This window comes from Amblyomma americanum, chromosome 5 (assembly GCF_052857255.1).
Source record: "Amblyomma americanum isolate KBUSLIRL-KWMA chromosome 5, ASM5285725v1, whole genome shotgun sequence".
Lineage (NCBI taxonomy): Eukaryota > Metazoa > Arthropoda > Arachnida > Ixodida > Ixodidae > Amblyomma > Amblyomma americanum.
In genome coordinates this window covers 108813040-108840080 of record NC_135501.1, presented here as the reverse complement: position 1 = coordinate 108840080, position 27041 = coordinate 108813040, and the positions used below count along the sequence as shown (strand labels likewise).

Genomic DNA, 27041 nt, shown 5'->3' with positions numbered 1-27041 from the left:
TGCACGTTTAATTATAGAATACCATGAATAGTTGCTGCGCCATTTGTTTTGCTACGATCGTTACCAACGATCACAAACACAAGGTTGACAGATGACGAAGGTCCCATCAAAATTGAAGTAATGCCTTATATTCACAGGATTTCCCACGCCTCAAAAATATTGCAGAGAAAATTGGTGTTAAAATTTGCATGTGAGCTCCAGAAAAATTATCCCGCATGGGTAAGAACACATGTCCAGCCAAGCAGGATAGAAAGGCCTGCTCTATACTTAATCAGAACCCCATTGAAACTAGCACCGATAACGTTATATACAGGTTGCCGCTTTCATGTGGCAAGTTGTATAGAGGGCAGACCGGCCGGTGCCTAAATAAGCGACTCAGCGAGCACCACACAAATGTTAGAAATCAGGGGCCAGGTAATTTGGCTTGTCACTGCCGTGATCACAAGTGCACGCCTAACTTCGAGGAGTGTTCTGTATTAGGAAGAAATAGGGATCAGAAAGCAAGGGAAATAATTCAAGCTGTAGCAATGGAAAAAGAGGTATTGGTAAATTGTATCAGTGATCCTTCGGTGGTACTATCAAGGGAAGACATAGCTTTCTTAGATTAAAGGAGTGGGTGATAGTGTGAAACTTGATCACTCATTGGTGGTTTTTATTGTTTTTTATCTCTTCCTTTGACACATCATGGCTGACAAGGTAATCATTGCTGTAGGTCATACCTGTACCTTACGTTATTTTTATAAGGCTGTCAGCACCAAATAAAGTTCATTCAGTGGAAGTTTAGCGCTCGTGTTGTATCCCCTCATTTGTGTGCGCTATAGAACCTCCTGTCACCCCGGAAATTAAATCTTGGCCTACTCTCGAGGCATGGCAGAGGGCATATAATAAAGACCTAATGGAAGCAACAGATTCTACTCAAGGCAACCTAGCGGTGCTCTGACTGGACAGTCAACTAGCCAATCTCCTTAGAAAGAAAGCTGACCTGTAATGAGAACTGAAAAGCCAACGATGGATTCGCAAGATTAGGGCAGAAATTGCGCGACTGACTAGAAGCAAAGAAAAGCATGCCGCTTATCTGTGAGAAAGGAACTGGATGGAGTTGTGTGATGAACTTGGATCTAATATGAGTCTATCCAAAACCTGGGCCATTCTTAAGTATATGATTAATTCAACCAAAATCCAAGAGAGTGACCAGCCTAAATCAAGCCAAAATAAAGCATAACTTTAAAGGGAGTAATGAGAACTTGCCAGATAAGATTCGTAAAACCTTTGTCAAAACCCAGGCTCTCCACTACCGGAATATGAAGGCGGAGAAAATAAAAACATTGATTCTTCGTTTGAGGTTGCAATGGCGTGAGCAGTGTTACAGGACCGGAAAAGTAATCGGCTCCATGTACTGATGCCATCACCAACACCACTCGGAAGAACTAGGATCTCTTTTGTAACTGACCTATTGAACAAGATTTGGGATGGGGAGGACTGGCTGGAGGAATGGAAAGTCTAAAGTAGTACTTATCCCTAAGGCATTCAAAAGACGATCTAGGCAACCTGCGACCCATCTCTCTGACGTCTTGCTTGGGCAAGCTCATCGAAAAGGTGGTGCAGACAAGAGTCTCGCGCTACATGGAGAGCGAGGGACTCTGGCCTTTTGAATTGGTAGGTTATGGACCGCGTCTTAGCGCACAGGACGTTATGTTACGGCTTAAACGTGATATACTTGACGATCCCGACCGAAATAAAAGGGGCAGGCAATCTTGGGGCTGGATCTTACAAAAGCCTTCGATAATGTGGAGCATAGAGCGGTCTTTAAATGCACCAGTGAGGCCGGAGTAGGCATCAAGTGCTTTAAATATGTCAAAAGATTCTTAAGCAATCGAAACACCAGTATAAGCTTTGTAGGGCTCTCCTCAAAGCAGATTGTGCTCGGCAATAAGGGGACTCCTCATGGTTCAACCTTATCTCCAATAATCTTCATCTTTTCCATAAGAGGACTGTCCCACAGGCTAAATAAAATTGTGGGTTTAAAGCGCGGCATTTATGCGATGATATAACAATTTGGACAGCAGGGGTAAACAAACGCTGACATCTCATACCGGCTGCATGCAGTGGCAGAGGTAGTTAAAACTATGCTCTCCAGAGAGGGCTTTCCTGCTCCCCACAACAATCTGATATCTTCTCGCTTAATACTAAAGACCAGATGAGGTAACACACTCGCTTCCTTCACCTATACGGCCCGATAGAGTCTGTCGTTGGGAGCAAGCTATTACCTAGTGTTAACACTATAAGAATCATAGGACACTTTATCCAGACAAACGGTTGTACCACAGCCACTATCAAGAACCTCAGCACCTATGTCGCCCAAGTTAGAGGTATCTTTAGGCGGATCTCTCTCAGAAACAAAGGCCTGCGAGAGCACTGCCTCCTGAGATTAGTATAAGCATTCATAGTGAGTAGGATTGCATTAGCGACTCCATTTCTGAATCTTAGTGAGAAAGAGGAGAAAATGGAGAAGTTATTGCGAAATGCATACAAAAGAGCACTCGCCATCCCTCCTTACTCCTCCACGGAGAAACTGCTTAGTATTGTAGTCCACAATATATGTACGGAGATCACCAAGGCAGTGAGAGAAGCGCTGATTTGGAGGCTTAGCGCCTCAATATCAGGCAGGCAGATCCTTTATGACCTAGGAGAGAGTGAGAGGAAACCCCAGTATACTGCAGAGCTAATCACCTTAGACATACGGAAGCGTCTCAAAATTGCCAATATACCTGCGAACATGCACACGGAGGATGATAAAGAAAGGAGAAGGCAGAGCTCGAACACTATTGAAGAATCTTGCCCGGAATCCACCGGGCAACATACCGTTCTGCGACGCAGTATGTGAGTTCGATGGCGCCTCCGTCATTGCCGCCGTTGATGGGAATGGTGAGAAAGTGACTGTAGCATTGATTAACATTAGGAATGAGTTAGTGGCAGAGGAGGCTGCTATTGCCCTGGCGTGCGTCAGTAACAAAGCCACGATAATTTTTTTTCTGAGACTAAGGCAGCTGTTCACAGCATTTGTAATGGGTGGTCTCCAGTCAAGCCGCCACATTACTGAGAAGATACCCCTCAAGCAGAGAGGGCTCCCTCATAGCGGTTCGTGCTCATCAGGGCATTCCGGAAAATGAGACTGCGCACAGCTTTTACGAGAATTATACATCCGAGCTGCTCTGAAAGTGCCCCTGATTGGGAGTAAAGACCCTCTAATAATGTATAAAAAATAGGCGAAGCGCCTAGACTGGATAGGAGAACACTCTCAATACCGGGTAGGTCACTTACTCTAAAGGAGTGCCGTGCATGGAGGAGGCTTCAGGTCAACAGATTCTTTCCGTACTCTATACTACACGATGAAGTCAGTGGGGAGCCTGAGCTCTGCAGTAGCTGCCACAGAATGACTTCGCAAAATCATTTAATTTGTGAGTGTCAGGATTCTCCTGGGGCTAAATCACAAAGCATCTCAAACCTTGCCACCTGGGAAAAGCTGATTCGGAGCCACGACACGGATCAACAAAGAATCCAAATCCGTCAGGCGGAGACAGCTTACTACTCGACTCTTTCCGCGGTCTCCGATGCTGAGCCGGCCGTGAGTCACCCACTCCTAATTGCTGCGCACCGACCGTGAGGCCCTATGATGACAGGAATAAAGTTCATACATTCATTCATTCATTCATTCTTTTTTATGGTTGGCTGGTTTTTGGGGAAGGAAAATTGCGCAGTATCTGTCTCATATATCGTTGGACACTTGAACCGCGCAGTAACGAAAGAGATAAACGAGGGAGTGAAACAAGAAAGGGAAAAAGAGGTGCCGTAGTGAACGGCTCCAGCAAAATTTCGACCACCTGGGGATCTTTAACGTGCACTGACATCTCACAGCGGACGGGCGCCTTAGCGTTTTGCCTCCATAAAAACACAGCCGCCGCGGTCGGCAGCGTTTTTATGGCGGTTTTGGAATCGTGACGATCAACTAACAACGCGATGTGGGAGGAAAAGTCTAAAGCTCTAAAGGAAGGCTAAAGGAATGAGGGCAATATTAAAGAAAAGGGGAGAAAAGACAGCCCCTTGAGGGGTTCCGAGCTCCGAAACCACTCAATACAGACACTTAAGACGACTGCTGACTTCTGTTGGAGCCGGTCATCTATCTCAATCCAGGAGAATGCTTTTGCGATAAGCGCTAAAATTTAGGAAGCTGAAGCTGCCGTATTTAAAAAAAATTGCCCAAAATATTTGGGAACGGCATTATGAAGAACAAAAATAACTTTACTACAATGGTTTCTTACAACGTTTCTTACATTGAAGCCAAACAAGATTTTGCCTCTATTGTTGTCTTTCTTAATAGTAGCCTCAGACAGAACAGTGGAAAGTTGGTTATTGAGGAAAAGAAATTGCGCAGTAACGGTCTCATCTTTGACACACGAACGAGCACCTCTTCCTTCCTTTAGTCTTTCTTTCTCATCTCCCTTCCTTCTCTTATTATTATTTTTCGAGGAAGAGAGGTGAGAGTGAAAGATGACAGGAAGTAAGAAGTGCTGCAGTGGATGGCTCCGGAGAGAGAGAGAGAAATAAATTATTTGCACCCATCAACAATGACGGGGAGAGAATGTTATAGCATAAACCCACAGTGATTTCTCTTACCGCCGGCCCGAATACCTGGGGACTCGGCGGTGGTGAGGGTGAGACCGAGGACTTTGCGCTGTTCTTCTGCTTCGTGGTTGAGCAATAAGGTCTCCCTGGTTTGTACATTTCTATTCGGATCATTATAAAAAGGGCAAGTCCAAACCAAGTGGACTAGATCTGAAATGCTGTTGCAGTGCGTACATCTACGATCAAAGACTTCTGGATGCCATTTACTGCAGAGCTGAGGGTTTGGAATCAGCCTGGTTGGAATCAGCCTGGTCTGACGACCGAGCTTTTAATGAGAAATTATTTGATATAATGTTATGAGTTCGTCACTCGATGGGAGGTGTTCCTCGCGTGGAGGCGGCGAGTCAGAGGCGATCCACCAGAAAGAGCCCTCGGGCGGTCGCGTGTGCCTTCTCGTTCCCCTACAGGGCCTGCAGAGCCGGGGACCAGATCATAGATATTAGTTCTGATGGTACTTGCCCTTCTCTTAGAATTTTGGCGGCGGCAGCAGAGTTTCTGCCCATATCATAACTCCTATTGGCTGCCTTATAATCACTCACTATCACCTTTGTACCGTTTTGTATTGTTGCTAGAGCAATGGCAACTTCTGCCTCAGTTGCACTTCTGTTTTTAACGGAGCAGCACAAGACCGTGTCAGAATTTGAACAATATTTTGTCGAGTGCGCTGCGAAGTTTTAGGAGGAATTACAGTGTAATCTATCCATTTCTCAAACTCTGCCAAAGTAACGACTTTCGTGAGTGCTATTGGCCTCCGCCTACTAGTCTGGTGCCTTCCTTTTGAGCAGCTGTAAGGTCTTGGCTACACGCAGTAATCAGTCACATCCGTTTTGACGCCTACAACAAACACATCATTCTATTGAGCATGATAGTAGCAGTGCGTTAGTTACGCACTTAGGCTTATATGATCCCTGTTGACCATTACCAACAAACCATAAAAAAAGGAACATGTCAGGGCCCATGTCCTGCCGCCCCAAAAATCGCAAAGTTGATTTGAGGCAGCGCCTGCAGGCTTGACTAGGGTAAATTAAACTGCCACCTTGTTCCACCCTCACTTTCAGCACAGAACACAAAGCTCTCATTATCTGGATCAAGCAGGAATATACGTAACAATATTAAGTATACTATCCATTCTCATTCAAACTCATTTTCTCTCTTTGTTCATTGTGAATGGATCAAATTTTCCCAAGTTATTTGTCGCCTGCTCGAATAAAATTTGGCGGAGGTACAGCCCCGCTAAGCAAGACAGTAAGAGATAAAAATTTAAAAAAAAAACAATCAAGGGATGAGGCAACACAAAAGACTCGATACCTTATTCTGACCCGGCCTGTCTTTTGCCTCCCGATCCTGCTATTTCGTTGTCCGGGTGTTTCCTGTATTACACATACATAGCATCTGTGTGTGCAGGACGCATCCTATGGACATGTTGGTCCTCTACACGCACCTGCTGGACGATAGACCCACCAGTCAGTGCGTAGTTGCCCGTTCGACAACATACGACAACAGCCTGCCCCTCCCGTTGCCCAGCATGGTTAGTGAGGATGCCTTTGTCTCCTCTCCCTCTTTCGTTACTATTCACTCGCGGACCTGTCCGGTTACTATGCGATCGTTCCTTTCGTTATGTAAAAAAAAACATTTACAGGGCTTTTATTATTCACGAGTCTTTTGTAAAAATGCTGCAATATAAGAAATTATAAATAAGTATAAACTGCTTTTTTGAAAAATTAAATGCCGCAGTATCTGTCACATCTCGGCGGACACCTGAACCACGCCATAAGGACAGGGGTGTAGGAGGGATGCCGAGAAAAAGGAAGAAAGAGGTATCGTAGTGGAGGGCTGGAGAATGATTTCGACAACCCGGTAATTTTTAACATGCACTGACAACGCACAGCACACAGGCGCATTTGCGTTTCGCCTTCAATGAAACTCGATGAAGGCGAAACACAAAGGCGCCCTTGTGCTCTGTGACGTCAGTGAACGTTAAAGGTTCCCAGGTGGTCTAAATTATTCCTGAGCACACTACTACAGCAAAAGTTTTCTTTTCTTGATGCGGTTGTATATGAAAGGAGATGTGTGTTTCAACCATTATGTGAAATATCTTCAACACTATTGGCTGAGTTACCTTGAATGTTTAGGCAGGTTCATATACACCGTGTATGAACCTGACGAGTGTTCGAACCCGACCGCGATGGAGGAGAAACGCAAAAGGCACCCGTATTTTGTACGATATCAGTGCACGTTAAAGATTTCCAGGTGGTCGAGATTGCTCTGTATACCGTGTTCGGCATAGAGTGAAATAAACTTCCTTATTTAACAGCAACCGGAGGCTTTGCGAAGTCCACACAGCGAACCGTCTATGCTCAGGCAGCTGCTCTTATATATGCTACTAGCCATTCCAATATGAGCAGTTCTTTATTGGCGTCTATTAGACAGCAGCATGAAGTAATGTACACCAGCTATTTCACATTAAAATTTTTATCTGATTTTCTCAGGCATTTCTTTGCGTGTTCAGACCAAATACACATAAGAGAATTCCTGTGCCATTTGTGGCATCTGCAAGGACCCAAGACGATTAGTTAAATTTCATTTCTGTCAAACTAACTGTTCTACTTCCATTCCGGATGCCACAAAAATTCTGAAGTCGATCACGATGACCTTTTTACACTGAATAGATGAGTGCCTCTGCCGTCTTGTTAAGTCACAGTTTGCAGTTCCCAGCATTGTAAAGGCTAATCATGGGAGGTGAGGACGAGTCTTGGCTGTCAAGAAAGTGCGGAGCTATTTTTGATGGAAGTAGAAGCATGTCGCGCATCGATTGATAAGCGGCAAGATTACGGGCCAGAAATTGTCATCATCATCGTCAGACAGGTGGAATACCCTGCAAAAGAAAAAAAGGCTTTTCTCAGAGGTCCTCACCAGCTTCCCTCCATTATTTCGAATCACCTCATCACCAGGCTTATTTCGACAAGTTTTCCTTACGTAGGAATCACTTGGGATAGTCTCTCAACCAAAACGATCAATGCGCATGCTTCAGGCACGAAGTACCCGGCTTCGAACCTCAGTGCGGTGGACGCGTTTCGATGAAGACGAAAGGCAAAAGGCGCCCGGGCGCTGCTCGACGTCAGTGCACGTTAGGTATCTCTAAGCGAAACATTGAAAATTGGTTTTTGGGGAAAGGAAATGTCGCAGTATCTCTCTCACATATCGGCGGACACCTGAACGGTGCCGTAACCGAAGGGATAAAGGATGGAGCAAAAGAAGGAAAACGTGGCCGCCGTGGAGAGTTCCGGAATAATTTCGACCACCTGGTTATCATCAACGAGCACCGACATTGCACAACACACTCGCGCCTTAGCCTTTCGCCTCCATGAAAACGCCGCCGGGGTCGGGGTCCAACCCTGGGTGGACAAATTATTCCCGAGACCTCCACTTGGGCATCTACTCCTTTCTTCTTCTGCTCACTCCATTATCTCTTCCCGAAGGCCCATAAGGCGCTGCTCAGATGTCCACTGAGATATGTGAGACAGTAACTGCTTACATTCTGTTCCTCAAAACAAATTTTCGTGTTCTAAATACACAGGTACGTACGCTCATCTGTACACGTATGCGTGTACTCTATATTCCTTCCTGTTTTTTTTGTCGGTCAATCTCGATTATACTGTGTAACAAGCTGAGCAAATACAACAGACGCAGCAGGCCTGCTGCAAATTGGATGCTGTGATTGTGCGTTTATTTTCTTGAATTGGCTGTTGGCAGTTGAGGAATAGAACTGGCGTAGTATCTGTCACACATATCGGCAGGCACCTGAACCGCGCCCTAAGGAAAGGGAGGGAGTTGAGAGTGAAAGAAGAAATGAAAATGGCCTGGCTTAGCTTATGGTTAAGCCTAGGATGCGAAGCATACGTCGCTTGCCAAGCCGTACTTCTCGTTCTTCTCCCGTTTCCGTGGCTCTTTGTAACTTGCGCTTTGCGGTCTGGCGAGCAGCCCTCTCCCTGGCCGACATCTCGCTGCTCAACTGACTCAACGAGTGCGTAGCCTTTTATACAATTGCGTGACGTCAGTATCTCCTAGCGGTAGGAGCGGGAGTTAGGCCGCTGGCGGAGGCTGCGCGTCCGCAAGCGAGCGCACGAGTTGAGCCCCAGCTTTCACAGCTGTTGTGACGTCATATGACGTGTTGCGCCGATGTAGGTCAAGTGGTAGCTACACGGCCGCGCGCGGCGCAGCAAGGAAGAGCTCGTTTGTGCGGCTAGTATGCTTCGCATAAAAAGTTGTGCCTTAGTGTGAGGAGGGCAGTCTCCCATGCCTCTCTTGAAGGGGTAGGGGAAGGGGGAGGTGGGGATTTTGAGTACATGCCCACACCATGTGGAAGATATCACAGGTCTCCCCACAGTGCGGGCATCGCCCATCCGTGTTAGGATCGTAATGCTTTAAGATTGCAGGACAGAGCAGAGTACCTGTCTGCAGGCGCCTTAAAGTTCGCTCCTCCGTCTTACTCAGCCCCTTGGCAGGGGCCGGGAAAAGGCGGTGGTTGTCGCTATAATGCGTTATTATTTCCCTGAATCGCAGCAGCGGCTGGTTAGTCTCCGAGCCAGAAGAGCTGTGATGAGGAGCGCGGTAAATAAGCGCTCGGGCAGCCGCGTCAGCGGCCTCATTACCTCGTACGCCCTGATGGCCAGGAGCCCAAATGTTTCTTTTCGGTGTTGGAACAGTGGCAGTCCCTCTTAGAATGCAAGCAGCTAAGGGGGAGATCTCCCCAGCCAAGTAATGATCACATGCTTTTCGGGAGTCCGTAATGATGATTCTCGAATTGGCGTGGGCGGCTGCAAGCGCTATCGCTGCTTCCTCGGCTCGCATTGAATTCGGGGCTCGAAAAGAGTTCATCGACGTGCATTTCCTGGTGAACAACAGCGGCCTTATAAAATCCCGTGGGCGACGGCCCTGCTACGTCTACAGAATATACACCGGGTCGGGAGCCGTGTTGTCTCTCAAGAGCCCGAGCCCGCGCTTGTCGTCTGTTTTCGTGCATGTCGGTGTCCATGTTACGGGGGAGCGGGGAGACCCAGAGCATATGGCGCCACAGTACCGGGATACGCTCCATCTCCTCTGGAGTGCAGTCGTGTTGGATGTGTACGCGGTTTAGCAGGCGGCGCCCAGGGGCCGTCTGCATGAGCCGCGTGCATTGGTTCACGAGCTGGGCCTCCCGCAGCTCCTGGTAGGAGTTTAGCACCCCGAATGCCTTCAGGTTGGCATTAGAGGTAGCCACCGGGAGATCCAGGGCTCGCTTAGTTGCCTTGCGGATGATGGCGTCTATTCGCGCCTCGTCTTGCTTAGTAGTGCGGAGATATGGCACGGCGTAGAGGATCCGGCTAGTCACGAAGGCATAGACGAGCCGAAGCGCGTCCCTGCCCCGCAGACCACCCCGCTTGTTGGAAACGCGGCGGATCATACGCCCTACCTGTTCGCCTACTTTCTTGAGTTTCACAATGATGGAGTCCGGTCTGAGTCTGTGGTGAATGAAAAGGCCCAGAATACGGAGCTCCTCTAACTCTCTAATAGGACCTCCTGACAGAGAGGTGTGAATTGATGTCCTATCCTTTGGGTTCGCTCTGACATGCAGAAGCTCTGATTTCGCTGGAGCACATTGGAGCCCACAGTCCATAGCATACGCATCGACTATGGAAGCGGCCTGCTGAAGGCGGGCCTCCATGTCCCCAAGGCTCCCCTCAGTGGTTCAAATTGTAATGTCATCTGCATATAACGCGTGTTGAATGCCTTCCACCAGGGAAAGTTGGCTTGGGAGGCGCATCATATCCATGTTGAACAGGAGCGGTGATAACACCACTCTCTGAGGGGTACCACGTGTTCCCATCATGTAAGGGCCGTATTCCTCGCCCTCAATCCGAAGGAAGGCCTGGCGATTAGTCAAGAAATCTCTTACATACGCGTAGGCCCTAGCCCCACAATCGGTAGAACTCAAGTTGGCCAGAATGCTTCCGTGTTTAACATTGTCGAAAGCCCCTTTCAGGTCAAGGGCGAGGATGGCTTTGTCATTGTGTTGCATAGTTGTGGGTCGTATTACATCCCTGTGCAGCTGGAGAAGGACATCCTGTGCAGACATGTGGGGGCGAAACCCGAACAGAGTGACTGCAAAGACGCCCTTACTCTCCAGGTATGGAGAGAGGCGATCCCGAACCATCGTCTCCATAAGCTTGCCCGCACATGAGGTCAGTGATATGGGCCTCAGGTTGTCCGTATTCACGGCCTTACCTGTTTTAGGGATAAACGTCACAAGTGACATTTCCACTCGGGAGGGATTGGACGCCCGTCCCAGATCTGGTTGATGTATTCTAATAAATGGAGGTAGGCTGGGTCCGGTAGGTTCGCCAACAGGTTCACTGTTATGTGATCCCGTCCCGGAACCCTACCCCGGCGCATTTTTGCTAAGGCCGCCTTAAGGTCGTACAACCCAAAAGGGGCATCAAGTGTTTCATTAGGCCTGCCAGAGTACATGCACTCAGGCCCAGGCGGGTCCTCCATACGACAGAGATATCTGTCGCACAGAGTGTCCGCAAGTTGCGCCGTCGTACCTTGATACCCTTGCAGAACCCGCCGGAGCTGCTTTTGCGTCTCCCCTCCCGTTTGGGAGGGGTCGATTAGACTGTGAAAGAGACGCCACGTCCCCTTCGAGCTCATCTGATGAGCTGCGGCGTCCCAGCGTGCTATCCAATTTGAATCTGAGAGTTCGGCGGCATACGCTGCAGCCTGCTCTGTGAGTTTGGCTATGCGGTCGCGTAATTTGCGATTAGTTTTCTGCTTTTTCCACCGTTTAGTTAAGCTCCGGCGCGCCTCCCACAAATGCAGGAGGTGGGTGTCCACTGCGGGGATCTCTTCGGTGGTTTGTAGTGTTGTGACGTGCCGTTTCTGAATGTTGTATATGTGGGTAGCCCACTCCGCGTAGCCGCAAGAAAATAGTACGGGAGGGATAGTGTGATTTCGGAATTTGTGCCAATCGGTCAGCTTGGCCTGACCCCATTTTTTGCGCGCTGCCTTCGCCATGAGTGTAATCCGGAGAAGGAGGTGATCGCTGCATAGAAAATCTCCCAAGTTCTCCCAAGCAGCCGCTCTAGCATTTTTAACGAGAGAAAGGTCGGGACACGTGTCGCGGGTTACCGAATTCCCCACTCGGGTGGGATACGCCGGGTCCGTGAGCAACGTGAGGCTGAGGGTGGAGATGAGCTCCGCCAGCTTACGTCCTCTTGCCTGTTCGAAGTGGTAGCCATAATGAAGGCTGGGAGCATTGAAGTCTCCAACGATCACTAGAGGCTCTTTGGCTGCCATTTTTATCGCGCGAAGGAAGATTTCATTAAAAGTTACGCGCGGCTTATGCGGAGGGAAGTATATGTTGAGGATATGTATTGACGGGTCGCAGCGCCTGAGAGGCAGTACCCGGACCATTGTATATTCTTGCTCGGTACTCAAGTCTAATTCGACCTGAACCACGGTGTAAGCTTTATTCACCAAGATGCACGTAGAGGCGCCCCCCTGAGAGGTGCTGTAGCCTGATAATTTAGCGACTATGCCGGGATCCTGCAGGGTTGTGAGTGCCGGCATGTCTCCTAGGGACTGCAGGTAGAGCTGGAGGTGTTACCGTTTTTCCAAGCTCTGAAACCCCTGCAGTTCCATTGGATGATCTGGAATTTTTCAAGGTTTTTATCATTCCTATTAGATCTGCTAGCCATTTTGTTCTATTTATTTACGGGCGAGCGGACTAGCTCTGGCCGCGAGCCAGCGCAACCCCAGCGATTGGCCGCACCGACCCACCAGCTGCAGATCCTGAACCATGTTCCTCCGCTGCCTGGCGGGAGGCTGTCTTACATTTGAGGTGAGGGGATTCGCAGCTTGTGGCGTTCTTAATTTGGGTGCTGACCCAGGGCTGCACGGCTTTAAGGACCGAGTCAGTGACCTGGGCCATAAGGTCGGGAAGTGCTTGCGTTAAAGCTGCCTTGAACATGTCCTGGAAGGACTCGCGGACTGCTGACATGATTTGAATCGGGAGGGCCGCCACTTGCTCCTCCAGTTGCTCGGTTTGGCGCTGCAGTGCCTCTAGGCCGGCGACGCGGCCCGCAGATCCAACTACCGTGTCCTCGCACTGCCGCGAAACGCTAGTGAGGCAAGATGTTACGGATGATCCGTCATCCTCGTCATCTGGCTCAGCTTCTTGCATTGGTTCGGATGACCCGGCCTGTTTGGGCTCTAATTCTTGAATTTTGCGCGCTAGAATTTGGTTCTGGCGCCTGAGCTCCTCTATCTGCTGCTGTAGGGCGGTTTTGGTAGGGGAGGGACGGGTAGGGGGCCCGGAGACTGCCCTACTCCAACTGCTCACTTGTGGTTGGACGGGTGCCAAGGGCGGGAAGTCCCTGGCGTTGAGGACCGGGGGCACCACCTGGGTCGCGGACTTGACAGGTTTCAATGTGCCGGGTTTGGCCTTGGTTTCCTGATCGGCTGGCGCTTTCTTGGCCTTGGGCGGAGGAGCCTGTTTGGGCCCCGTCTTTGTCTTCGGTTTAGATCCGGATGGGGAGCTCGGTTTGATGGCTTTCCGGAACCGCCCGGCACAGCCAGGAGCTCCGGTAGGGTGGCCGCCTCCGCAGATGAGGCAGCTCGGAACACAGTCATGTTCTGCCGGGCCGTCAGGAGTGGCATCGGGAACCTGGACTCCGCAGCGTTTGCAGCGGCCCGGCTGTGGTAGCGGGCACGCATCGGCCCGATGGCCCACTGTGCCACAGCGGTGGCATGCTGGCACTGTTTTCTTGTACAGCCGAACAGGGAGCCGTTCGTAGCTGTACAACACCGTCCATGGCACCTTGGTCCCCGCGAAGGTGATCACCGCAACCGGGGTTCCCCCTAGCTTGCGCACAGACAACACATTTTGTTCCGCACTGAGTTTTCGTTTAACGCTTTCAGACGTTTCGTCTGGCGAAACAGTCACGACGCCTCGACAGAACGAACCGGAGAGTTTAGGGTGTCCCCGGAACGGTAGCTCGCGTTCCCCTACCGGCAGCACAATATCCCGGAGTAGCTTCTCCGCGGCGTCGACAGATTTCAGTGCACATACAAGGACGTTTTGGTACCAAATGGGCCACACCTCAAGTCCAGCATTTGCGTCGTCCCCGAGGATGCTGCGGACTGCAGCGCCGGCTCGTCCAGGACCTAAAGTTGCCTTGAAGTCGACCGTGTTTCTTGGTTTCAGCACCACGACGATGTCATCTTTTTCAATGCGCGGCGTGTTCTGCGGCCGCCACCGGAGTTGCTTGGAGCGCTTCGAGGCTGCGTTCAGCGCACTCCCGCCGTGCGTATGCGCAGAGCTAGCCGGCGCCTGTTGCTGGGTGGCACCAGCACCAGCGTCCCTCGATGCCGCCGCCGCGTTCTTCTTTCCGCGCCAGACGCGGACCATATCTTGGAGGTAATCGTCCTCGGTTGGTAGAGGATCCTCGCCTTGAGTCGTATCCTCGGATTTATGGGTATCCATTGTTACGATCTGCAAGGACTGCGGGTCGTATCCGGTGACTTGATTTGGAGCCGCCAGAGCCGAGGGATCCCCGACCGGGGCCATCGCAGGCCCCGGCGCCGTTAGGCTTAGCACCACCGCGGCGTGACGAAAGCTTCAAATGACCGAAAAGTGGTCAAAAATTGGCCCCACCTTAACAAACGTGGTGTAGACGGGTGCCGCTGAAGTTCCTGGAGACGATGATATCAGGCTTGCAGGGGGAAAAGTTAGTGCATCGCAATTGATTGCGATCTGTCACGGAGCCGACGCGGTATGCGACCGCTCCCGTCCCGTGTGCTGTGCGATCTCCTACTTGCGGCTGTGAGCACAAGAATTCAAGGCATGATTCTGTGGTCCCAGAGTCAGTTGCACATGCGTAAAAAAATAAAAAATGCTGTGGTTCGATCCAGCTTTACCTGGTAAGACGTGCGAAAGATCTGTTAAGCACGGTTATCCAATCATACGGCTTTCCATACCGTAAAGTGCATCAGATTCCGCTTCACGGCTAGGATACATAATCGAAGCACTAGTAGCGGCATGTTGCTCATCCATGGCTTTGTGTGAAGGTAAGCACACGGCTTCTATATAGCGAATGGCGCGTCACACGATTTCCGGCAATAGCGAGAGTGCCGTCGGCTACGCATACGCACCTGTGGCGATGCGCAGTGAGCCACGTTGTTCGAAAGTTGCGAGGTGAGCGAGCACCTTCGGCTAAACGCGCGCAGCTGTGGCGAGGCTTATCGAATCATGGGGTATGACGTCAGAGCGAAGCATCCGCTCCTCCTAGTTTGAAGGTCAAATTTCATAGCTACATGACCTTCATTTTTGTGGTGGAGGAGTAGAGCTTTTAGCTCTACAAAAGAGCAGAGTTGCTGCAGAAACGTTCTTAAGGGTTCGCATTAGAAGCGTAGCAAAGATATCGTAGAAGCTATGCAATTAATGCAAAACGTTTCAACAAGGCGAAAACTCTGACATGTCTCGTCCAGGTGTGCCGCTTCATTGCTGTCTGAAAAAGAAAACGCTGCGTCGTACAATGCACGCAGGTATCGACTGTCGAGCTCATGGGCCTGGCGAAGATACCGGACACAGTGACAGTGCTATTCTCCCTTAATGTAGGAGCGACCATGTTTCAGCTGCCAGGGAGGACGGGCAAGTCGACGGTGAACTACGGCGACGCCTGCTGGGATGTCGGTACTGTTATGTATGAAGACGTGAGTGCGCCGAAGGGCAGCTTCAAGAGTTTTTTCAAAGCCGACAGATGACTTCATGCTCTTCGTTTCACTGCGCAAGTGGTTTAGCAGCTCCCGAATTTAGTTATAGTAGTACAGCTTTGAACTTTAAACTTTGGGGTTCGAATAACAGCGGATAAATCACACGGGTACAAAAAATGAATATCGACTACAAAAACACTGGATATATTTAGAAAATATTACACTATTAAGGAAGGAGAGAACTCGGGAGAGGCGGTTGCGTAGCAATTTTTGAAGCCGGCTCCCCCCAGCCCCACCCCCCTTCTTGGCCGCCGTCTCAGCGCGCTTGCGCATGCGCCGCAGGCATTGCAGCTGACGACACCGCCGCACCCAGCGTTACTGTTGGCTGCGCCATCAGCCAAAGACTACCAGTAGTCTTTGCGAACGCGCGCGACTTCCGGCACACTTTTTGGCGTGCAGGTCGGAGAGCGAGGACCTCTCCTAAGTTTTCCTTCCTCCATGGATTGCACACATCTTCCGACGACACCTCTGGTTGCAATGGCCTCGTCCACTTTCTTTTTCACCATCAATGCCGATAAGACGCTCTTACTGTCCCCCCCCCCTCCCTCCTCATATGCGCATGGCTTGGTGGCGGCAATGTCCCCACCACCGCACTTGCACCGTCGCAATCATCTGCAGTTCACACCGCCATAGGGGAGGAGACGGAGCGAACGCGCTTCCCATGTGCTCCTGCCTCGACGCTTCATTTCACCTGGAAAAACTCAACTTAGCCGAAGATGGAGTACTCCAGTATTTTATGCTATTCAGGCGAAATCCGTGGTTAACCGCCTTTCGTCCGTAAGTCCAGACTTCGCTATTCTCTCCACGTCTGAAAATTCAAGACAGAGAACGCTGCACCAAGCCCAGGAGGCGTCGGGCCGTCAGCCCGAAGGAACGCTGCTGCCTCTAACGTGGGACCCGCGAGGATGGCTGACGACGACGCGGCGGCGTCGGCGTTGTCTTCATTCCGAAGACAACGCAACTGGCCTCCCGCACAAGTGAACTATCGACAACGTCGGATGGTTAACTGGAAAATACCACAACTCGGGGCGGATTACCGGTCCGAGAGCGGGGCCGACGCGGCGGACAACTGAGCACTGAGCCAACCCAAACTGAAGTGGAATCCCTTTCGCAGAGAGAAGCTACTTCCACTGCCAAAAAACGATTTGAAAGTCATCATTAGAACGAAGAATCAGTATCAACATCCCACACCGCACGACATAATATCTGCGAAATGAACACGCATCAGATGGCGAAGGCTATAACCAAAGCATGCGAAAAACAAGACGTGTGCAACGAAGGCAGCTTTCTTAGACGGCTGCGCAACGGATCCAACATCGCTATACTCCGCACGCCAATGCTTTGCAGTGCATTTCAAGGCTACGCTTTTGTGCAAAAGCCTACGCGGTGACGGCTTACGTGGCCGCGCCGGAAAATTCGCGCAAAGGTGCCATTAATAGACTGGGCGCAGGAACCATGCCAACTGATTTAGTATCGCATCTTTGGTTACATACCTAAGGAGTCAAATATTTTATCTAAGAATGCTTGCCAATTCCCCAAGCGCGGTCATTAACTTAGAAGAAATATCTTCCCCCGCTACGTTTACTACTACGGCGGCGAGATCCCTTGATACCCCTATCGATCATCGCGGCAAGTTTGCTATATATGTTTCAAGGCCGGCCATAGGGCGGACGTCTGCCCGACACCTGACGCCGTCGTCTCCTCCAAATGCACCCAGCCAGCGATCAAGGATATGGGCACAGCTGCGAGCCCAGATGTGCGGTACGAACGGAAGCACACCCTACAGGGGCAAAGGAGGGCAAGGAACGCCTCAGGAAAGAGAGACCACGGACGAGAAAAAAAGAGGAATCAGGCAGCGGAGACAGGGGTGACGGTCGCACTGAAGGACATGAGCGGGCCCGGAAACGCTGGTTTAGCGAGGACTACAGTTGGAAATCTGAGTCTAGATTGGCATCAAGATGAAGATCAAGGTCGAAATCGGCGTCCAGGAGAAGAGAGGCTCCAGAATCCAAAACGAAGCGGCAGAAGATCATAACGAAAAAGGAGGAAGAAACCAGGGTGAGCAGGAAAGATCATCGTTTTTCTACCTCTCGCACTGCTTCAAAAAACACGAACACAAAGACAGCAGTGATAGGTAAAAACACTAATGAACAACCGAACGCGCAAGTTAAGAAGCGGACGACAGTTCAGACGCTAAGAGCAGAAAACGCCATGCTGAGAGAAAAACTTAACGATCTCTTAGAAGAACTAAAGGCCCAGCCAAAAGACCTTAACAACTGAAAGCCGAAAAAAATGAAGCTCAGAGGGCAACTATAGGGCGGCAGCAATTTACAACTGCCATGGCGACTGTAAACAATGCATTGGCAAATCTTACCAACCTCATCTCTAAAATCGAAGAGGAGACCCGCGAGATATAGAGCGTCTAGTACACTTCACGGCCATAAAATCTAGAGGAAAATCCTACAACAAGCAATCTGAGCATAGTGAGCAACTGTAGATGCGCAGTCATGTTGGAGACACTCCAAATATGGCAGTTAAACTGCAGTGGGTTCCGCCGAATGCAGGGTCTTCTAAACACATCACAAATTGCTCCTCTCCGCCAAACAGAATCGTCCTACATGAAACCGGCTGCTCACTCACTCTCTCCGAAAACTCGGCCTACGAGGGGCAGGGGCAAAGCAACCGCGCCACGCTGGTTGCCAAAGTGGTCACCACAATCATACACAACATCGACGGCACAGACATTGACCACGTCCTTATTGAAATAATTACCCAAAATACAAGCCAAGAAAGCATCTTTGTACTTAACGTATACAGCCAGTGAAGCCAAAGGAAAACCAATTTCAACTACCTGCTTTGTAAGACAGAAGAAGCAGCAGGCAAGAACGGCTTTTTCATCTTGGGAGATTTTAATGCCTGGAATAGAAGCTGGGGCTACGTTCGGGAAACCCAGAAAGGAAAAGTTCTAGCCAGACAAGCTGATTGTGGCAGGCTCACCGTCATCACAGACCACACCCAACCCCCGCGAGTGGGGAACAGCATCAACTGAGATTCGTGCCCACACTTCGCGTTCTTCAGAGGGGTGAGGCAGGCAAGATGGGAAAATGACAAGGAAACTCTGGACAGTGGCCACTGCATCTTGCGCATCCATATAGAAAGTTTCCCGATTAGAAAAAAAACATGACCAGGGTAGATTTCCAAACTTAGACGCCTGTAGGAAGTCCAAAGAGCACATTCCAACATTCCAGAGACACTGAGCTCATGGATGTTGGAAGCTTGGTCGCAAGGATCAAGACAAACTGGCAAAAACTCACCCGAGAGGTCACCCTCACTACCAACACGCCCGAGGTGGATAAACATCTCTTATGCCTTTGGGATGCCAGACAAGCGCTGCTACGAAAATTCAAAAGGCAGAAGCATAACAGGCAGATCAAGCTTAAGATCGCCAGGGTCAGCAATAAGCCGAGAAATATGCGACGAAGCTCTTGAGGCGCGACTGGGGCCTAAAATGGAACAAGCTGCAGGGAACACTAGGTTGGGCAAAGACATGAGCCTTGCTAAGGGTTGTCATAGACCCAATAAAGACGAAATCCGAAAATCCTATGACGACCGAAAGGATCGCGAACTTATTCCAAGGCATCAACCAGGAAATGCTAGAGAACATCAAACGGCGCTACATCGGTAATGTGACACGCGCCTACAGCAGCTTGGCATGCAAGGGCGAAGCAAATCCCGCACTGAACGAATCCCTTACCATAGAAGAACTCAGATAGGCTGTGATGTCCGCCACAAGCAACAAAACTCTAGAGAAGGATGGCATCACCAACGCCATAATCAGGAATTTAAATGACCAATAAATCAACAGATTACTGGAATTTGTCAACAAACACAGGGAACTGGGGCCATCCAGAACACAGAAGACAGGAGGAAATATTAATAATTGTGAAGTGTGGAAGGACTCCAAACCTGAAAAATCTTGGACCCGTTTCGTTTACTCCATGCCAGGGAAAATTATAACAGAGTTGTGCATCAGAGGTTGCAGACCCACAATGAAGACAACGAACTCATGCTGCACATATTCTTTGGATTCCGAAAATACTTGTCAGCACGAGACATTTTCCTGCAGATCAACGAAGAGGTGCTCAATACTGTGCCAAAATATGGAGAAAACATCTTGCTCGCTCTACATTTTAAAGCGGCCTTAGACAACGTCTGTCACAGGACTGTGCTTGAGGGGCTTAACTTTGTTGCGGGCAGCGATCATACAGCTATGTAAAAGCCGTCCACAGCAACACATGCGCTACCATTGGAATAGGAGGTATCTGGGCTGACACCTTCATCACCAACAAAAAAGGAACACCGCAAGGCTCTGTGATATCTCCTATGTGTTTAACATTGTTAAAAACATAGCAGATGTCACCATTGTTATCAACATTGGTATAAACATAGCAGCTTAACAACGAAGCTCGAAGAATTTAATGGGATCAGACATGCCATATATACGCAGGAGATATCACATTCTGGGTGACAAGTGGAACCTATGAGAAAAACAAGACCTTTTTCTGCGGGCAGGAGACACGGTCATCGCTTGCGCCCAACACTGCGAACCTTCATGCTCCACTGAAAAAGGTTAGGTGCTCAGAGTGTACAGAAGAGAGTATGATCTGTAAAACTCAATTACCATTTACATAGGGGAAACGAAGATTCCTGAAGTATTGAAAGTTAAGATTCTTGGCATGTTGATACAGAGTAAGGGTTGTTAATAGCACAATCAGACTGCTCGCAAATGTCAGAGCACAGATCACAATGATTGCACGAATTACCAATCTAAAAAGAGGTATGAAGGAGGAGGGCACATGTAAGGCTAGCACATGCCCTCGTGGTCAATAGAATATTATACATCGCCCCCACCAATACACCGCTCGACCAACAAGAGGAAAAATTAGAGCCAATTTTTAGGAAATCTTACGAATGCGCCCTCGGACTGCCAGTCAACACTTCGACGGAAAAATTCCCTAAATTGGGCATAAACAGCACAGTACAAGAACATATCGAGGCCCATCTTCTTGCACATAAAACAAGAGTGATGCTGTCCCGAACGGGCATAAACGCGTTGCGTTTATTGGGCATAGGAGATGCTTTGAGAGTAATCAAAAGCACAGCAAGCGTACCGACGGAAATTAGGAGGATCATTGAGGTCAGCCCGATTCCGAGAAGCATGCATCCAGATGTACCCAAGGCGAGGACAAAGGCAAGATCGGAAGCCCACGAAAGAAGCCTCGCCGGGAAAAAAGACGAATAATACGTTGATGCAACCACATACAGAGAACGATACGGCTCTGTATCCAGCGTCGTGGATCACCAGCTCAGAGAAATCAACTGCGCTTCGATCAAAACCAACAACATCTTCGAGGCTGAGGATGCAGCAATCGCACTCGCCATCACCCACCAGGTCGAGGAGCCCCCATACACACATAAATACAGACTCGCAAGAGGTGTGCAGGCGGTACAGCAGCGGACGCTTATCCACTGCAGCCATCCGCATATTCAATACGAGGACAATCGCATTTACGAGATGCTTCATCACGTGGACACCAGGCCATGGGGCTGTCAAAGTGAACCAACGCGCGGACGCCAACGCCTGAGCATACGCCCACCGGGAGGCACCCACCGAAAGGGAGCCGGACGCAGTCACTAGACAGTATGGAGCCATCTTGGAACACCAACGAGCCCTCAGGAGCAATATTCCCCTTCCACAAAAACCTTAGTAAAGAACAGTCAGCTGCTTGGAGACAACTGCAGACTAATACATACCCAAAGCTCAGTTTACTAAGCAAAATCAATCCTTGAACATATGACAGAAAATGCCCGCTTTGCGGAGACCACTGAACGCTTTATCACGTTGCATGGGCCAGTCAGAAGACGCAAGCAGCGCCAATAAACAGCGCACCAAAATGGAAGCAGTGGGAGGCTGCGCTGTCCTGCTCGAAGCCGGAAGAGCAGCTGGAACTGATCGACAGGACTCGCAAGACTGCAAAGACCACTGGGGCCCGGGACTGAGGGGCCCACCTACACCACAAGAATACTCCTTGGAAATAAAATTTTTCATTAATTCATTCGGGAGAACAACCGTTCGCGTTCCTGAATTGTAGACCAGAAGCGCCGTTTATGCTAGACCGCGTGGCTCCCCTCAGTGTCACTGCCAGTTAAGAGCGCCGTGCTCTCAGTAGTCTTTTTCTCCGCTGTTTTTCGGATGCCGACTTTCCGGAGTCTCTAAGAAGGCCCTGGCTTTTGCTGCGGTGTCTTCTTACTTGATTTATTTCATTTTCCCACCGGTTGGCGCTTCGTCCCAGGGAAATACTGTTTCTCCTTTATGCTCTATTGTTATTTTGTGTTTCTTTACAAACGATGTTGCTCGAGATTTCCTGCATTCGGCCCAACATCATAGGACCTTGCCCGCCCGGTGGTGGACTGACAGAGCATAGTTACGCGTCCCAAAGTTAGTGAAGTGCTGGGCACGATCTACGCCTTCTGCATTACTGCCAAGAATTTGAGGCCAGTATGTCTGGCACGCCGTACTTTTTATACGTCTATTAGGGCGAAAGCCTTTCTTGGCTCATGAGTGGCATTGACGAAAGTTGTAGACGGAAGGAGTAAGCGGAAGTTGTCCGCAAGAACTGTCAATCATAAGTTGAGAGGTAAATCAAACAAAAATGTAAAAGTTGATAAGGCAACATTTTTTTTTCTTAGCAACATATATGTAACGAAATAAACAAGAAAATAAAAATAAAAACAAGGAGTGATCAGTATATAAATAAAATAAAAATCAAACGCTAAGAAAAAATTGAGATCACTGCGTTTACCCGCATTGTAGTAATGCGAAAGTGTTGACGCCTCCTCGGCGTTCGCCGCGCCTCTAGAACGGATGCCCTCATTTCGGCTCCGGCAATTTTCGTCCAGATTACCGCAAAACTCCACACAACCACACAAATTTTGCATCTCCTAGACGGATAACATCTCCCGGCATCCAAAGATACCGCTCTCGACCAGGTAGGCCTAATTTTGGGCCTTTTAGGGCCATTTATGTCTTCACCCTGTGGGAGCTCCAGCTAGGCCTTAAGCCAAGTAACCTGTCTCCAGCGTTCTTCGCGGACGCCTTGGCGGCTGCCGGTCGCCGCTGGCACGATCCCGAGACGATGGAATGGACAGAAGTCGCCGCACGCGTCCTGTCTCTGTCTGAAACATCCACTCCGACGCAGGAGATATTGGTCGAAGGTCTTTTCTCGTTTGTGGTACTTCACAAACGCCAGAACGCCAGAACACCTCCCAGGCAGCACAAGCCATTGGCCCAATATTGGGATTGTGATGGCAAATGGTGGTCCTACATAGGACCACCATCACCACTATTACCCCAATATAGGCAATGCCTCTTTCCGACAGTTCCAATGATGGCCCCACATGTTCTATGTGTCCCCGATATTGGCAGTGCCGCTTAGTTACATCGCCAGCAATGGCTCAAGCTGGGCAGTATTTTCCCGATATGGGCATTGCCACTCACTTACATTTCCAATAATGGCCCCAGTTGGCCACTATGTCCCCCATAATGGCTTTGTCACTCAGTTACATTCCCAATAATGGCCCCAGTTGGCCATTATTTTCCCCATAATGGCTTTGCCACTCAGTTACATATCCAATAATGGCCCCATTTGACCATTATTTTCCCCATATTGTCATTACCACTCAGTTACATTCCCAATAATGGCCCTGGATGGTCACTATTTTCCCCATATAGGTAGTGCCACTCTGTTACATTTCCATTAATGGCCCCTCGTTGTGTAGTATTTCCCCAGGATTGGCAACGCCACTTCAATAGGCAGAACGATATCGGTCTTTGTTTGCCACTAATTCTCCACCATTCCAGTGCATTTATTATCACCCACGAAATTTGTGGGTGATAATCCATGAGGATTTGCTTGGGGCAGTTATTGGATTTACACAAAAATCTTAGGCAAATCGATCGAAAGATCGAACTATAATATATATGCGCGTTAGTTCTTTAAAAATCTCTCACAAATCCCGATATGTAAACAATGCGGGCTGGCGCGAACCATAGGAAATGGGTCGATTATACATACGCGTGTGTGCGCGCTAATTGGTAATCAAGAAAATTCATTCTTTGTCCGTGAGACTCCGTGCACAGCACACGCGCAATACGGGAGAGCCTGCAGCGCACTCATTTTAAGTGGAATGAATAAACTGCTTGGCAGGAACACGTATCTTCAATGACGAATGTCTCTTAAGAGAATGATATGTGTGGTGCAGATGGTCTAGTTCACTCGATCGATTCCAAGCGAAGGGTTTATAAGCAATTTTCAGCTTATTCTGATTAGCATCGCCGCAAGCTATATATGGCCTCAGCCGTCGCGTTTTCCATATGAATTTCGAGAATTTGGGGGAAAAAATCACGACTGCAGTGTACACAGCCGGCGTTAGCAAGGTATGCAAAAAATTCAGGAGGGCGCACACTTTGTTGACCTAAGTGCGGTAGTCGAATGCCTTGAGCGCGGTGTTACTGCTTGTGTCACTGATGTGTGGTTAAGATGTTAAGTACACAATTATTTTGAATATTATTCTGGAGACATTGGAGGGTGTTTGGGAGGCATATTCGTCTGATTCGGCGCCTTTCCGCACTCTCCGGCGTCATATATTAGTGTAGGCACAGAAAAATCAAGAAAATATATATTTGAGAAGTAGAACGCCATCCACATTCCAGGGGATGGCGTTTGTTAAGACTGGCACCAAAATGGCGAGCGTCGCAGCATATCAAGTCGCTACCCTTAACGTTAGGGGTATGCGTAATCGTAGGAGGCAACAGCAGGTACGGCATCTCTTAAAGAAATGGAGTGTGTGTGTAGCCGCTATCCAGGAAACAATGTTGTCCTCTGATGAAGAGACAGCAGCTGCTCTTGAGCCTTTTTTGTCGGAATACAGCATTATTCTTAGCCACGCGAGAGGCTTATCCGGAGGTTGTATGCTATTCCTGGCGAACACGCTAGAGATGACAGCCATGTCTTATTGCATAGATGACGAGGGGCGACTTATATGCTGTGATCTCACAATTTCAGGTGTACAGTGGCGGATTATTTGTGTTTATGCCCCCACAAAGCAGCGCGATAGAAGGCTTTTTTTCCGGTCATTAGTTGAACATTTGTGCACGGACCGCAAAATTATATTGTTGGGAGATTTTAATTGCGTTTGTAGGGATGAGGACCGTTCAGTGGTATGTAAGAGATACGACCATAGTGCTGCATTACTTACCGATTTGGTTTCTGCATATTGTCTTGTGGATGTGGGGCAGGAAAAAGGCGACAGTATACATTTCACTCATTTTCAGTTTTCCTCTAATGCTCGCCTTGACAGAATTTACGTTTCTGTTGACGCATTAGCAAGTGTGTTTGGCTACTGGGTGCGGCCCATTTTCTTCAGTGACCACTGTATGGTGTCTCTTCAGATAGGAAAGTACACTCGGCATGTACTTCACCCTCGATGGGAGTTGTGGAAGATGAATAACTGTCTGCTCTCAGACGAAATCTTTCAGCGTGCTGTACCTACTTGTTTGAAGGACGTATGGTCACGCCGTGATCTTTCCATTTTTCAAAAGTGGGACTTGTTTAAACAGGAGATCAAAAACTTGGCAATTGAGGCCTCAGCAAGAATCGCTTTCCTGAAGAGACACCACCTTCGTGAGCTTGGGCGCACCCTAACGGAGCTACATGAGCTAGAGAGGGTAAGCCCGGGTGCCTATCTCGAAGAGAATAATAACGTAAAAGCACAGCTTCAACAATTTGCGACAGACAGATATAAGGGGGCCTTGATACGATCTAGGTCCCGAAGGTTTCTTGATGAGCAACCTTCTCGTTGGGCCCTGAGTGATGAAAGAGAGAATGCTCTTGCGAAGGAAATATTGGAAATTCAGTATGGTGATTGCACATACAGTGATGCGCCTGGTATTCTTGCTGCTTTCTTCGGCTATTATCGGAAGCTGTTTGGCAGTTGCGAAGATCCAAGTCAGGGTTTCGATTACAGTTCCTTGCTCTGAAACTTCCCTCGACTTGATGATGAGAAGTGTGCTATAGTGAAGGGACCTATCACTTTGGATAAAATTCAATCAGCCATTTCTGCCCTGCAGAGCCAGAAATCTCCTGGGCCAGATGGTATTACTAGCGAATTCTATAAAACATTTTCGCCTTGCCTAGTGCCTGTTTTGATGGAAGTTTTCAAAGCATCTTATGATGTGGGTGTCCTGCCTCCCACTTTTTATTCTGGGCACACAATATTAATTCCCAAAAGCAAAGATACTAATCGGTTGAAAACTGTTGAGGGATATCGTCCAATTTCCCTTTGCAATGTTGATTGCAAAATTTTTGCCAAGGTTCTTAGCAGTCGTCTGCAGCTCGTCATTATGGACTTGATAGGTCCGCATCAGGTCTGTGGTATTAGAGGCCGCAGTATTCAAACACATATCCATATTGCACGTTCAGTATTAGAGACAGTATCAGATGAGATAGGCCAAGTAGCTCTGATTCAAATTGACTTGGCTAAGGCGTTTGATAAAGTTCGGCACGATTTCTTGTTCGCGGTCTTGTAGTATGCAAATATTGGTGACGTCTTGCTCAAAGGCATAAGGCTGTGCTATAAGAACTCCTATACAAGGGTTATTGTTAATCAGGAGCTAACGAAACCAGTACCACTAGAAGCATCTGTTCGTCAAGGATGTCCACTGTCTCCATTGTTGTTTGCCCTATATCTGGAACCCCTCTGTCTCAGTATAATTAACAGCGCAGCTATCCGCGGTTTCTCTCTGGCTCAATGTGAAGTTAAAGTTTTAGCTTACGCTGATGATGTCGCCCTCTTTTGTTCTGACAAAAAGAGTGTACTCGAGACTCTAAACTTGACTAAACAGTTCTGCGATGAATCAGGCGCGGCTCTTAAGTTAGAGAAATCCAAAGGCTTTTGGTTGGGTCATTGGGGAACTAGGCCAAGCCAGTTCGTTGGTATATGCTGGAACTGTAGTCCTCTTGAGTACCTAGGCGTTCCGCTGCACCAAGTTCGCAACAGTACAGCCTACTGGGATTCACAAACTGTAACTCTACGGCGGCAAACACAGGCTTGGATGGGTAGGGAACTCTCAGTGTTTGCGAGGGCACAGGTCTGTAACATTTTTTTGTTTGCAAAGCTCGCGTATGTCCTTCAAGTCCTGCATTGTGCTAGGAGGAAGGTGCAAGCAATACATAGAATATTTGCAGCATTCGTTTGGCGCTCTCAATCGGAGCCGATGAGGCGTGACAACTTGTTCCTTCCCTTAGAGGGTGGTGGAGTGGGCCTTGTTCACCTGTTCGTGCATCAACTTGTTTCCCGTTTTTTCTTTTTCAAATCGGCAAACGACCCGTTTCTGGTAGCTGTGCTCATTAGGCGGCTTAGTTTTCATTTGCCTTACTTATTCGCACCGACTGTGCAGCCTCGTGAGGGGACTTTATGGGGATTTC

The 27041-nt window shown here is 48.9% G+C and overlaps 1 protein-coding gene across 1 annotated transcript; it reads right to left on the bottom strand.

The window, feature by feature from the left end:
- Nucleotides 1–12448: 12448 nt before the first annotated feature.
- On the bottom strand, nt 12449–14290 carry LOC144134094 (uncharacterized). The gene has a single exon (XM_077667079.1). The coding sequence runs from the start codon at nt 14288–14290 to the stop codon at nt 12449–12451; it is 1842 nt and encodes a 613-aa protein (XP_077523205.1).
- Nucleotides 14291–27041: the final 12751 nt, after the last annotated feature.

What these genes read in the sequence shown, in the direction of transcription:
- LOC144134094 (XM_077667079.1), bottom strand. Translation starts at nt 14,290, where the DNA reads ATGGCCCCGGTCGGGGATCCCTCGGCTCTGGCGGCTCCAAATCAAGTC.